At 36.8% G+C, this 15,361-nt stretch overlaps 1 protein-coding gene across 6 annotated transcripts in view; it reads left to right on the top strand.

The window, feature by feature from the left end:
- PHF20 (PHD finger protein 20) overlaps nt 1-15,361 on the top strand; it is a 139,897-nt gene that overhangs the window by 21,722 nt on the left and 102,814 nt on the right. For all 6 annotated transcript variants that reach the window (XM_074212051.1, XM_074212049.1, XM_074212050.1 and 3 more), the window contains 2 exons: nt 6,770-6,941; nt 8,675-8,759. In XM_074212051.1, the coding sequence (XP_074068152.1) occupies nt 6,770-6,941; nt 8,675-8,759 (257 nt within the window). The remainder of the gene's footprint in view (nt 1-6,769; nt 6,942-8,674; nt 8,760-15,361) is intronic.

Here is a 15,361-nt window from a genome sequence, read left to right as displayed (position 1 = left end):
TTTTTTGTGTGAGATCCATGTAAGTTTTTACAGTGTAATAATTCCATTGTATTCATGTCCCAGTTTGTTTAGCCATTCTTCAATCAGTGTGCATCTATTTTGTGCCTCTCCTTTTTTTCTTTTTGAGAAAAAATCACTTTATGCTAGAAAAGTTGTTACACTCTTCACATTCTTTGTCCTGGTGAACATTCTTTGTCCTGGTGATCCCATTATTGTGCTCAGTTAAATGAAAGTGTCCTTTGTTTTTTTTTTAAATTTTGATGCTTTAAAAATTTTTTTTTTTTAGGTTTTTGCAAGGCAAATGGGGTTAAGTAGCTTGCCCAAGGCCACACAGCTAGGTAATCATTAAGTGTCTGAGACTGGATTTGAACCCAGGTACTCCTGACTCCAGGGCCAGTGCTTTATACACTTCGCCACCTAGCTGCCCCTCCTTTATTTCAATATCAAATATCCATAGCAATACTTTTTGTGGTAACATCTAATAGAATCAATATTTTTTGATTCTGAATTTAACAAGCACCAAAAAATATTTTCATATACAAAGGACACTAGAAAAAAGATTGTTTTTTTAAAATTAATTTTTATTAAAGATATTATTTGAGTTTTACAATTCCCCCACCCCCATCTTGCTTCCCTCCCCACCACAGAAAGCACTCTGTCAGTCTTTACTTTGTTTTCATGTTGTACCTTGGTCCAAATTGGGTGTGATGAGAGAGAAATCATATCCTTAAAGAAGAGAAGAGAAATCTAAGAGATGACAAGATCAGACAATAAGATTCTTGTAAAAAAATATTTCAATCTCTAACATGTACAGCTGACTTTTTTAAAAAAAGTATATAATTATTTTACGATGTTACTTTCAAAACTGTGCTGCTTGCCCATTTTTCCTTTTGAACTGAAATTGTTTTCTTTAAAAAAAATGCTCTAGTGACTTTTCTTTTTTGGTGTCAACTCCATCGCTATCCCTGAAATCTCCCCTCTCAAAAAGAGAAAAAACATAATCCTTGTAATAGGAATAGTCAAATAAAACAAATTTATGTTCATCATATCTAAAAATAGGTCTAATTCTTCAGCTTGAATTCATCACTTCTCTGTCAGGAAGTGGATGAGTAGATTGTCCTTTGGATAGTGGTTTGTCATTGTACTGATCAAAGTTATAAAGTCTGTCATTGTACTGATGAAATGTTACAAAGTTATTTTTCTTTGTAACATTATCATTACTGTATAAAATTTTCTGGTTCTCACTTTACTCTGAAGCATTTAATACAAAAGTCTTCCCAGGTTTTTCTGAAACTCATACGGTATAATAATATTTCATTACATCCACATATAGTGACTGCTTTCCAGAAGCCCCTTCATCAATAATCATTTTCCTTTTTTTTGTCACCTCTGCTAATCTGAAAGATATGAGAGAAAATGTCATATCTATTTTAATTTGCAATTCTCTTATTATTGATTTGGAGCATTTTTTAATATCATTTTTGATAATTTAGATTTCTTCCTTTGAGAACCTACTGGGGAATAATAATGGTCATTTCAAGTCAGGTCCTTTATTACAACTTTATCAGAGAAACTTGTTTCACAATTTTTTTTCTCTGGTTAATTGTTTTTCTTCTTAATTTTAACTTTATCAATTTTTGTATACGATTTTGCACAATATTGTTTTTGCACACCATTTTAGTTTTTTTCAAGACTATCCACTTTATCTTTTGTGTTTCCCTCTATTCTCTGTATTTTATGCCTTACTTGTAATTTGTTAATGATATGACATTTTATATTTCAGTCACGGATCCGCTTGGAACTCAACATCTTTTCAGTATATTTTGGAAAATGTTAAATCACAAAGGATTGAAATTGCTTTGTTTCTTTAATGCTTTGACTTTGTTATTCAGACTATTAAGTAAGGCAGGGATTTGGGCCATGTCAAGTTTGTGAAGTGATATTTATTGAAGTGATATATGGGGATAGGTGAGCACTGACAATGTTACACATAGGAGAGGGTTAGGATTCCAATGATTTTAAGTTACTATTTCATCTTCCTTAACTTGTACAAAGTTAAATTTTGTAATTTTATATAGATAATTTCTTTTTAGATTGTAAAACTCACTGCCTTGTGTGTTAATACATATTTGTTAAATGAAAGTAAAATCATTTTTTTGGGAGGGTTGAGTTGTGAGGCAATGGGGTTAAATGACTTGTCCAGGGTCACACAGCTAGTAAGTATCAAGATCTTCCTGACTCCAGGACTGGTATTCTATACTTTGCTCCATGTAAGGCTGTTCCAACCCCTGTTTTTTTTTTTTTAATGTTTTTCTATACTCTTCCAACTCCTAGTATTGAGTTTTTTATATTTTTACTGAATTGACAAGACAATAAATTTTTAAACATTTTTATTTATTTAAGGAAATTAGGTTAAGTGACTTGCCCAAGGTCATACAGCTAGGTAATTATTCAGTGTCTGAGGCCCAATTTATACTCAGGTCCTCCTGATTCTTGGGCCAATACTCACTATGCCACCTAGCTGCTCTGAGGCAATAGATTTTTGCAGAAAAAACATACTTGGAGTTTGACTTCCTGCTCAGATACAAGCCATGTGACTTTGAATAGTTCCTTTACTTCTTTGATCTTCACTTACTTTATCTGTAAGATAAACTCTTTAAAACTACTGACATCACAGAGTTGTTAAGAATCAAATGAGACAAAGGTGAAGCACTTTGTAACTTAATATTGCTCTGTGTGTGTGTGTGTGTGTGTGTGTGTGTGTAAGATTACTAGGCTTAGGAGCAATATGTGCCCTTTTAAATATAATTAAATTTTACACAAATTTTATTTTTACCTCCATTGACTTATATACTTGAGTAAGAAAATAAGAGAAAAAAAAATCTTGAAAGCAAAAACCAGCTGACAAAAAAGAAGAGTCTGAAAATTATCAGGCATTTTTGTAACTTACTATTTAGAGATCATTAAGACCTACACACAACACACTAATATACATATACATATATATATGCTTTAATTTAGCTATAAAACATTTTCCTTGTTTTTCTGAATTGTATGTGTGTGTGTATATATATATATATATATATATACATATATATATATACATATGCATAATACTTGGGTCTAATTTTGGATCTACTTTCTTGGCTCTGTATAACATCTCATTTGTATTCTTTTATTTTTTAGAATAGTTCATGTTTATTGTTCATCACGAAGCAGTAATTCTTAAGCTTTTTTGTGTCATGGACCCCTGTAACAATATGGTGCCCTTCTTAGAATGTTTATAAAAGAAACTAATTATGTAGAAATGCAGTGATCAAAAAATTTTAAAAAAAATTTATGGACTTGAATTTAAGTATCCCTGAATTTCATTCATGTGTCATTTGTTTAAATATTCCCCATTGGATAGAAACCTAATTTATTTCCAGAATTTTCGCCTAAAGTCTCCCTCCCCCCATTAATAATCTCCTTGAGCTATATAGTCATTACTCATATGAATGATACCTAAATGCAACCTCACTTTTTAAAACATTTGAATTTCTGTTTTATACTTATATATGTTCTTGTGATTGCTGATAATTTATGTTTCTTTCAAGAATTTCTTTATATTTCTTGACCACTCATCAGTTGAAGAATGACTGTTGCTAGCCTATATTCAACAGAAGTTAATGGGAACATTGAATTGGTTGACTCAAATTGGGGATTAAGTGTCTTGCCCTTGGTTACACAAATAGGTAATTTTTATTAAGCATCTGAGACAGGATTTAAACTCAGGCCTCCTGACTCTAGGACTAGCATATGAGCCTTGTTGATAAAGCAAACTCAAATCCAAACAATCGAATAGTAAAGTAAAAAAAAAAAGGGGGGTTCCATCTGCATTCAGTTTCTTCTAGTTTTTTCTATGAAGATGGATAGTTGAGAATAGTTGTCATTCACAGTTGATCAATTTTGATAGATGATTAATTGGACCTATATATTATTCCAATCAGTATTAATCAGTTTGATATGATTCCTTGGGGGTGGTGATTATATTAAGTCTCAGAGATTTGAATTGCATTTAGGAAACTAGCTAGGGGACCTCTACATTTTTCCTTTTTATGATGATTGAACCCAAGTGTCTCAATTACATGGAAAGTCCTCTAGCTTTTTGTTTTCCCTCCATTCCTTGTCATCCATTTATTGCCCAAAATGGGGAGATGATTTCTTAGCCAATGTGATTCTGGTTGCTGGCCTGCAATCTGCCCTTCTACCTGCCTGTTAGTCCATGTAGAGGTTTTGATATCTGATTTTTGGCCCAACCCCATGAATTTGCTCATCAATTTTGGTAGAACCTCCTGGAAGGTCAATTGATATCTTCCCACTATCTTGTTTGTCAACCAGTGGGATTCTCCATTTTGCATGGACCCTCCTAGAGAGTCATGGGCAAGGTCGATCCATGAAATCAGAGTCTGTATTTTTGGAGTGCTCTATCTATGTTGTCTAGTTATCAGGTACTATAAATAAAACCAAGACTTGGAGTATCTCAGATCATAAGGAAGATCTGAGGTATACTTGATTAGAGAAGACCATGGACCTGTTGCCTTAGACTTCTGCCTCAGTACAGATTGAACAATTTTGAAAATCTCCACATGTACAGTATTATTGTTACTATTTACAATGATTTTTCTGGTTCTGCTCTTTTCACTTTGCAGCAGTTCATGTAAGTCCAGATTTCTATGAAAGCATCGTGCTTGTCATTTCTTATATTACATCACAATATTGCATCATAGTCTTCTACCCCAACTTGTTCACTCATTTCTCAAATGGTGGATATCTCCTCAATTTACAATTCTTTGACATTACAAAAAGAGCCACTATAAATATTTTTGTATATGTAGGTCCTTTTTCTTTTTCCTTTGAATTCTTTGGGGAATATAGACCTAATAGTGTATTGCTAAGTTAAAGGGTATGTACAGCTTTATAGCTCTTTGGCAACAGTTCCAAATTACTTTCCAGAATGACTGGCTCAATTTGATAGTATATATTTTGAATTTTTTTTAAATGTTACTTTATTTTTTTCAGCTACATGCAATGATAATTCTTAACATTATCTTTTTTTGTAAGATTTTTGAGTTCCACATTTTTCTTCCTCCCTCCATGTCAGTGAGTAATCTGATATAGGTTATACATATACAAAAATGTTTAACATTTCCATATTAGTCATGTTGTGAAAGAAGAATCAGAACCATAAAATGCTTTGTTTTGCATTCAGATTCCATAGTTTTTTTTCTGGATGTAGATGCCATTTTCTATCACAAGTCTTTTAGAATTGCCCTTAATCACTGACTGAACTGCTTAGAGGAGTTAAGTCCATCATAGTTGATTATCACACACTTGCTGTTAATGTGTACAAAGTCTTCCTCTGGGTCTGTTCACTTCATTCAGTGTCAGTGTATGCAACTCTTTCCAGGTTTTTTTTTTTTAGAAAGATTTTATTTTGAGTTATACAATTCTCTCTCCCCCACATTCTTGCTTCCCTCCCCCCACCCCACAGTAGTTTTTACATTATTTCCATGGTATACGTTGATTTCAGTTGAATGTGATGACAGAGAAATCATATCCTTAAGGAAGAAAAATAAAGTATGAGAGAGCAAAATTACATAATAATATAACGTTGTTTTTTTTTTTTTTTCTAGTTTGAAGGTAGTAGTCTTTGGTCTTTGTTCAAATTCCACAATTCTTTCTCTGGATACAGATGGTATTCTCCATCGCAGATAGCTCACAATTGTCACTGGTTATTGCACTGATGGAATGAGCAAGTCCATCAAGTTTGATCATCACCCCCATGTTGCTGTTAGGGTGTTTTCTTGTTCTACTCACCTTGCTCAGCATGAGTTCATGCAAATCCTTCCATGCTTCCCTGAATTCCCATCCCTCCTGGATTCTAATAGAACAATAGTGTTCCATGACATATACATACCACAGTTTGTTAAGTCATTCCCCAATTGAAGGACAATCACTTAATTTCCAATTCTTTGCCACCACACAGGGCTGCTATGAATATTTTTGTACAATTGATGTTTTTACAGTTTTTCATAATCTCTTCAGTAGTGGTATTGCTGGATCAAAGGGTATACACATTTTTGTTGCCCTTTGGGCATAATTCCAACTTGTTCTCCAGGAAGGTTGGATGAATTCATAGCTCCAACAATTGTGTTAGTGTCCCAGATTTTCTGTATCCCTTCCAACATTGATCATTGCCCTTTTTTGGTCATATTGGCCAGTCTGAGAAATGTGAGGTGGTATCTCAGAGATGCTTTAATTTGCATTTCTCTAATAAGTAAGATTTGGAGCAGTTTTTCATATGATTATGAATTGCTTTGATTTCCTCAGCTGTAAATTGTTTCCAGGTTTTTTTTGAAGTCTGACCACTCATGGTTTCTAATAGAACAATAATATTCCATCACATTCATATATCATAATTTGTTCAGCTATTCCCCAGTTGATGGGCCATCCCCTCATTATCCAATTCTTTGCCATTACAAAAAAGACCTTCTATAAACATTTTTGTATATGTGGGACTTTTCCTCCTTTTTATGCTCTCTGTGGGATACAGACGTACTACTACTAATATTGCTAGATTAAAGAGTATGCAGAGTTTTATATTCCTTTGGACATAGTTCCAGAATGACTTGGATCAATTTGATAGTATGTATTTTGAATATTATAACATTAAATAATAATCTAAAATTTGAATGTTTAAAAACAAAGTTTTTTTCTTTTGACTTAGGTATCCAGCTCACATACAGGAAATTGATTATGAAGAAGGGAAAGTGCTTATCCATTTCAAACGTTGGAACCATCGTTATGATGAATGGTTCTGCTGGGACAGTCCTTATTTACGTCCATTAGAAAAAATACAGTTAAGGAAAGAAGGATTACATGAGGAAGAAGGTTCTTCTGTGAGTAGAAAATTATGTGTTTTCTTTGTTTTTAATCTTGGAACATGCTGATTGCTAGCAGGTTGACAATATATATTGAATCTTGACTAGGCCAAATAGCTTGTTAAAAATATTCTTCTTGTTCCAAGGACAAGATGTATGATCCTGAGGCTATTGGCCACATTTTTCCAAATGTTGTGGTGATTGAAGTATATTAGATGGCCATTTGAGGTTCTTGATGTGGACTATAGCCTCTAGAAATATTTTTAAACAAACTCTTGGCTCTCTGTAGTCTATACTTATTTCTTTACTTCTTTATACAGTTCTCAAAGCCCATTTTAGCCCAAAGCTTCAGTTGGCTTCCTGAACTCCTGTCAAAAATCCTAACTGGTATCATAAGAGATTTTACTTCTTTATGGTTGTTTTATTTTTGATTTCTCATAGAAATGAAAATTAGAAGTGAAATGACCATAAGGTGAAAAACACCTATTTTATTCCTAATATGTATTTTAAAATTCCTAACATTTTTAAAATGTCTTAAGTTTTCAAAGGCTTTTATTATTTCATCTGAATGAGATCACAGTTTTGGAAGGAGATATTATCTCTATAAATGAGCAGTTAGAGTCACACGGGAAAAAAAACCGAGGCTCAGAAAGATTATAATTTATGGATATCAGTTAAAATCAGTAAGGACAAAAGACTTAAGTTTTTAGATTCTTGGATTCATGTTCTTTTACCAAAAAGCATATTTATACTATCATGTATTTACTTATTAATCACTTACTGAGTACTTTTATGTAAGTTTTAAACTCTTATTTAGGAACAATACTAGATTTTGAGTAGATTTACATTGATTATATTCATATTTCTAAATGCTAGCTCTTTATATGGAGCTGTACAGAAAAAAGTGAGAACAGTCTTTCAAACTATTATGGTAGTAATTAGTAATAAAACTGTAAATATAATAAATAATATTGTAAATGTCCTAGGAATTATTCCTGCTTTTTTTTTAGCAGCAATAATAGAGATGGTAAACTTTGAAGTAGTAAATTGTCAATAGTGGTAGTGATATTTTGGGGGAGTCAGCTTTGGGTTCTGGTTCTTGCTCTACTTCTGACTATGGGCAAGGAATTCACAACTTCTTCCATATTATTATTTATACTTTTTTTTTTTTTAGGTTTTTCTAAGGCAAATGGGGTTAAGTAGCTTGCCCAAGGCCATACAGCTAGGTAATTAAGTGTCTGAGGTTGGATTTGTACTCAGGTACTCCTGACTCCAGGGCCAGTGCTCTATCCACTGCGCACCTAGCCACCCCTTCTATTTTATTATTTAACAATGCAATTGAAATTTCTGAACCTTCTCTAACTGATAAGGAGGTTTTGAGAATTGATAAATGCTTGCATAGTTTTCACATTGAAAGGGGCTTAAGTGTCAACATTTTCCAGATGAGGATACTGGGGACCAAAGAGATTACATGATTAGAGCTAGGTTCAGGGTCCAGAACTTGATTGTAAACCCTAGAATTGCTGATTGCAAAATTATTTCTCTGGAGAAAAGGCATTTTATATGAGGGAATTCTTCTATTAATACTATTTCCTTAAAGCTGAAATAGATTGGTTGTCCTGAAACTTTTGGAAATATTTTGCAAAGTCAAAATTTGAAGTGTAAAGTGATTATTTAAATGCACTTAAACTACACTTTTGAAATGCTCCATACTGATCAATTTTGTTGATAACAATGTCTTATTTTTGTAGGAATTTCATATAAATGAGCAGGTACTTGCTTGCTGGTCTGATTGTCGATTTTACCCAGCCAAAGTCACTGCTGTTAACAAGGATGGTAAGGCATTATTATTTGTTTTGCTGGTATGCTTGACTTTAAATTTATTTTTTAATTGATATTTTTCCAGATACATGTTATGAAAGTTTTTCAATGTTCATCAGTATGCATATGTATATTTTTAAGTTATAAAATTTCCTTTCACCCTCTTCCCCGCCCCCGATTTCCTCAGTTGGGATCCATAGGTTAATATCAACACAAGTGTGTTAAACATGTTTTCAGATTAGTCATTTTTAGTATTAGTAATTAGGATTTAGGGAAAGAAATGCATAAGAGATTATTTTTTTAAATTTTATTTAAGGCAATGGGGTTATGTGACTTCCCCAAGGTCACACAGTTAGGTAATTGCTAAATGTCTGAGGCTGGATTTGAACTCAGGTCCTCCTGACTGCAGGGCTGGTGCTTTATCCACTATGCCGCCAAGCTGCCCCCATAAGAGATATTTTTTAAAAAGTGAATGTGTTTATAAGATTATAAAAGTATAACAAAACCAGAGTTTTGTTTGTTTTGTTATTCTTCCTCTGGATGCAGAGCGTGACCATCAAGGTTGATCATCTCACAATGTTGTTGTGCTTTTTTTTTTAATTTATTTTTTATTCTCATTTTGTACAAATGTTTTTTTTACATTAATAAAATATTCTTGTTTACAAGTAAACAAAATACCCCTCCTCCCCCATGAATGTAGATAGACTTGCTTAGGCAAAAAAAGTAAAGGGGAGAGAAAAAAATTAAAATAAAAAAAAATAATAGTAATAATTGTAGGTATGGCCAGGTGGCGCAATGGACGAAGCACCAGCCCTGGAGCCACGAGCACCCGAGCCCACATCCAGCCCCGTAGACCCAACAATCACCCAGCCGTGTGACATGCAAGCCACCTGATCCCCACTGCCCTGCAAAAACCAAAAAAAAGAAAAAAAAAGACCCAAAATAAAATAAAATAGTAATAATAGTAGGGGTGGCTGGGTGGCAGACAGAGTATTGGCCCCTGAGCCAGGAGCACCCAGGTCCAAATCCGGCCTCAGACACCCAAAGATCACTCTGCTATGTGGCCCCAGGCAGGCCACCCAGCCCCACTTGCCCTGCACCCTTCCCCAAATAATAATAAAAAATGTGCTTGAGTCTTTGTTCCAACACCAACAATTCTGTCATGGGTGGATCACATTCTTTATGATAAGTCCATCACAAAAGTTACTTCCATATTTTTCCACTGTTGCCATTGCTGATCGCAACTCCCTCCTTTCTTATTACTCCACTACCGTGTACTCTATTTTCTCTCTCCTTTCACTCTGACTCTGCTGTAGGGTCATTGACTGGCTCAGCAGACAGATCCCTGGTCCTGGGGCCAAGAAGCCCTGAGCCCCCATACCACCCCTGAGGCCCAGAATCCACCTGGCCCTGTGGTCCTGGGCAGGCCTTCCAATCCCAGCCCTTTGCAAGAAGTAAGAAAAAAAATGTGTTATATCTGACCACTCTCCCCCCATGGTCCATCCTCTCCTCCTTTATTCACATCCCCACCCCTTCCCCCTGCTCCCCCCTCCTTCTTACTCCAGATGTCTATACCCCATTGAGAGTATATATGCTGTTTCCTCTCCTAGCCACCTCTGATAAGAGCAAAGGTTCCCTCATTCCCCCTTGCCTCCCCCCCTTCCATATCATTGCAATAGCTCATTGTAATAAAAAAAATCTTATGTGAAATATCTTGGACTATTCCCCTTCTTTTTCTTTCTCACATTCCATTTCCCTTTTTTTCTATTGACTTCATTTTTACACCATATTTTATCTTCGAATTCAGCTTTCTCCTGTGCTTCAACTATAAAAGCTCCCTCTACCTGCTCTATTAACTGAGAAGGTTCATATGAATAGTATCAGTATCATTTTTCTATACATGCAGTTCATCCTCATTAAGTCCCTCATATTTCCCCCTATCCTCCAATCTCCATGCTTCACCTGAGTCCTGTATCTGAAGATCAAACCTTTTGTTCAGCTTCTGGCCATTCCAAAAGGAACATTTGAAATTCCCCTGGTTCATTGAAAGTCCATCTTTTTCCCTGGAAGAGGACATTCAGCCTTGCTGGGTAGTTCATTCTTGGCTGCATTCTAAGTTCTTTTGCCTTCCGGTATAATATATTCCAAGCCCTAGTAGCTTCCAATGTAGTTGCTGCTAAGTCCTGTGTGATCCTGACTGCAGCTCCATGATATTTGAACTGTGTCCTTCTGGCTGCTTGTAATATTTTCTCTTTGACTTGGGAGTTCTGGAACTTGGCTATAATATTCCTAGGGGTTGGTTTTTTGGGATCTCTTTCTCGGGGACATGGGTGGATTCTCTCCATTTCTATTTTGCTCTCTGCTTCTAGAATATCAGGGCAATTTTCCTGTAGTAATTCTTTGAAAATGATGTCAACGCTCTTTTCCTGATCATGACTTTCAGGTATTCCAAGAATTTTTTTTTCCTTTTAAATTTATTTTTTATTCTCATTTTGTACAAATTTTTTTACATTAATAAAATATTCTTGTTTACAAGTAAACAAAATACCCCTCCTCCCCCATGAATATAGATAGACTTGTTTGGGTGAAAAAAGTGAAGGGGAGAGAAAAAAATTAAAATAAAAAATAATAATAGTAATACTTGTAGGTATGGCTAGGTGGCGCAATGGACAAAGCACCAGCCCTGGAGCCACGAGCACCATATCCCCCCTCATAAACCCAACAATCACCCAGCCGTGTGACATGCAAGCCACCCAATCCCTACTGCCCTGCAAAAACCAAAAAAAAATAAAGAAAAAAAAGACCCAAAATAAAATAAAATAGTAATAATAGTAGGGGTGGCTGGGTGGCAGACAGAGCATTGGCCCTTGAGCCAGGAGCACCTGGGTCCAAATCTGGCCCCAGACACCCAAAGATCACTCCGCTATGTGTCCCCAGGCAGGCCATCCAGCCCCACTTGCCCTGCACCCTCCCCCAAATAATCATAACAAAAAATGTGCTTGAGTCTTTGTTCCAACACCAACAACTCTGTCATGGGTGGATCTCATTCTTTATGGTAAGTCTATCACAAAAGTTATTTCCATATTTTTCCACTGTTGCCATTGCTGATTGCAACTCCCTCCTTTCTTATTTCTCCACTACCATGTATTCTATTTTCTCTCTTTTCACTATGACTCTGCTGTAGGGTCGCTGAGTGGCACAGCAGACAGATCCCTGGTCCTGGGGCCAAGAAGCCCTGAGCCCCCACACCACACCTCAGGGTCAGAATCCACCTGGCCCTGTGGTCCTGGGCAGGCCTTCCAATCCCAGCCCCTTGGAAGAAGTAAGAAAGAAAATGTGTTATATCCGGCCACTCTCCCCCATGGTCCATCCTCTCCTCCTTTATTCACATCCCCACCCCTTCCCCCTGCTCCCCCCTCCTTCTTACTCCAGATGTCTATACCCCATTGAGTATATATGCTGTTTCCTCTCCTAGCCACCTCTGATGAGAGCAAAGGTTCCCTCATTCCCCCTTGCCTCCCCCCTTCCATATCATTGCAGTAGCTCATTGTAATAAAAAAAAAATCTTATGTGAAATATCTTGGACTATTCCCCCTCTCCTTTTTCTTTCTCCCATTCCATTTCCCTTTTTTTCTGTTAACTCCATTTTTACACCATGTTTTATCTTCCAATTCAGCTTTCTCCTGTGCTTCAACTATGAAAGCTCTCTCCACCTGCTCTATTAACTGAGAAGGTTCATATGAGTATTATCAGTGTCATTTTTTTATGCAGGAATACATGCAGTTCATTGTCATTAAGTCCCTCATATTTCCCCCCTCTCCTCCAATCTCCATGCTTCACCTGAGTCCTGTATCTGAAGATCAAACCTTCTGTCCAATAATTTTTAAATTATCTTTCCTAAGTCTGTTTTCCATATCAGTTGTTTTTTTCAATGAAATATTTCACATTTTCTTCTAATTTTTCATTTTTTTTTGTTTTGGAGTATTGATTCCTGATTTCTGGTAAATTCATCAATCTCCCTGAATTCTATTCTTTGAAGGATTTGTTCTCCTCAGAGAGTTTTCTTATCTCTTTTTCCATCTGGCCATTTTTTCTTTTTAAAGCATTCTTCTCCTCAATAACTTTTTGAACTGTTTTATCCATTTGACCTAAGCTGGTATTTAGCGTGCTATTTTCTTCAGCATCTTTTTGTATTTCCTTGACTAAGCTCCTGACTTCATTTTCATGTTTTTCCTGCATCTCTCCTTTCTTTTCCCAGTTTTTCTTCCAACTCCCTCATTTGATTTTCAAAGTCTTTTTTGAGCTCTGTCATAGCCTGAGCCCAATTTCTGTTTTTCTTGGAGTCTTTAGATGCAGGAGCTTGTGCTTCCTCATCTTCAGACTGAGTATTTTGATCCTTCTTGGGCTCATTTGCAAAATACTTCTCAATAGTCTTCCTTTTGTTTCTCTGCTTGCTCATTTTCCCAGCCTGGGCCTGGTTTTGGGGTGCTTCCTGAGCTTTTGGGACACTCCCACAAGGGTCTCAGTGTGTGAGGCTCTGTCTTTCCTCCTGGTCTGTGAATGACCATAAGCGCTCCCCTCTGCCACGGGGCCGAGGTGGGGGGCCCTGTTGTTCTATGGGGCGGCCTAGACTGCAATCAGGATCTGAATGTGGTCAGAGCTCCTCAGTTTCTCTTCACTCCCCTCCCTCAGCTCAATGGGCTCATGCCCTGGGGCTCCTGCTTACCGGCTCCGCCTGCTTCTGTTTCCAGCTCTGGGCTGCAGAAAGACCAAACTGCTCCCTGTGTGCCCCAAGGGCTGGGCTCCGCGTGCTTGTTCTGGCAGAGGTCCCCTGCTGTTCCCCCACTTTGTGTCCGGTGCTCCTCGGGGTGCAGTTCTGGAGTCTCCCCCGCTGCTGTGAGCCTCAGCTCCCAGAACCCTGGGGCTGCCTCCGGGAGGCTGAAGTTCTTTGGCTGTGGGGGGCCACCCCTCTGATCCTGGGGAGCAGAGCCTGTCTGCTCTTTTCCAGGTTTACCTTGAGTAGGAGAACTGCCTCACTGGATCCGTTTGTGGGTTCTGTCTCTTGAAAGTTTAGTTAGAGTCCTTAGCTGGTGAATTTTATCAGAGAGCGCCTAAGACTGGATCACTTCTTGTTGCCATCTTGGCTCCGCCCCCACAATGTTGTTGTTAATGTGTAAATTGTTCTCTTGGTTCTGCGTCCTTCACTCAGCATCAGATCCTTTAATTCATTCCATGCTTCTCTAGCTAGACTTTATTTTTTTATTGTTTTTTTAAAATTTATTTTTATTAAAGATTTTATTTCGATTTTACAATCCCCCCCCCCACGGAAAGCACTCTGTCAGTCTTTACTTTGTTTCCATGTTGTACCTTGATCCAAATTGGGTGTGATGAGAGAGAAATCATATCCTTAGAGAAGTCTAAGAGGTGACAAGATCAGACAATAAGATATCTGTTTTTTTTCTAAATTAAAGGGAATAGTCCTTGCACTTTGTTCAAACTCCACAGCTCCTTATCTGGATACAGCTGGCACTCTCCTTTGCAGACAGCCCAAAATTGTTCCCAATTATTGCACTGATGGAATGAGCGAGTCCTTCAAGGTTGAGCATCACTCCCATGTTGCTGTTAGTGTGTACAGTGTTTTTCTGGTTCTGCTCATCTCATTCAGTATCAGTTCATGCAAATCCCTCCAGGCTTCCCTGAAATCCTGTCCCTCCTGGTTTCTAATAGAAGAATAGTGTTCCATGACATACATATATACCACAGTTTGCTAAGCCATTCCCCAATTGAAGGACATTTACTTGATTTCCAATTCTTTGCCACCACAAACAGGGCTGCTATAAATATTTTTGTACAAGTAATGTTTTTACCCTTTTTCATCATCTCTTCAGGGTATAGACCCAGTAGTGGTATTGCTGGGTCAAAGGGTATGCACATTTTTGTTGCCCTTTGGGCATAGTTCCAAATAGCTCTTCAGAAGGGTTGGATGAGTTCACAGCTCCACCAACTGTGTAATAGTGTCCCAGATTTCTCACAACCCTTCCAACAATGATCATTCTCCTTCCTGGTCATATTGGCCAATCTGAGAGGAGTGAGGTGGTACCTCAGAGAAGCTTTAATTTGCTTTGCATTTCTCTAATAATTAATGATTTAGAGCATTTTTTCATATGACTATGGATTGCTTTGATCTCTTCATCTGTAAATTCCCTTTGCATATCCTTTGACCATTTGTCAATTGGGGAATGGCTTTTTGTTTTAAAAGTATGACTCAGTTGCCTGTATATTTTAGAAATGAGTCCTTTGTCAGAATCATTAGTTGTAAAGATTGTTTCCCAATTTACTATATTTCTTCTGATCTTGATTACATTGGTTTTATCTGTGCAAATGCTTTTTAATTTAATGTAATCAAAATCATCTAATTGGTTTTTGGTTATGTTCTCCAGCTCTTCCTTAGTCATAAACTGCTCCCCTTTCCATAGATCTGACAGGTCCACTAGTCCTTGATCTTCCAATTTCCTTATAGTATTGTTTTTTTTTTGTCTATGTCCAGTAACCATTTGGATTTTATCTTGGTAAAGGGTGTGAGGTGTTGGTCTAATCTAAATTTCTTCCATAATACC

Source organism: Macrotis lagotis, chromosome 1, assembly GCF_037893015.1.
Source record: "Macrotis lagotis isolate mMagLag1 chromosome 1, bilby.v1.9.chrom.fasta, whole genome shotgun sequence".
Lineage (NCBI taxonomy): Eukaryota > Metazoa > Chordata > Mammalia > Peramelemorphia > Peramelidae > Macrotis > Macrotis lagotis.
Note: the sequence above shows the minus strand (reverse complement) of the source record. Positions and strands in the feature narration are given on the sequence as shown.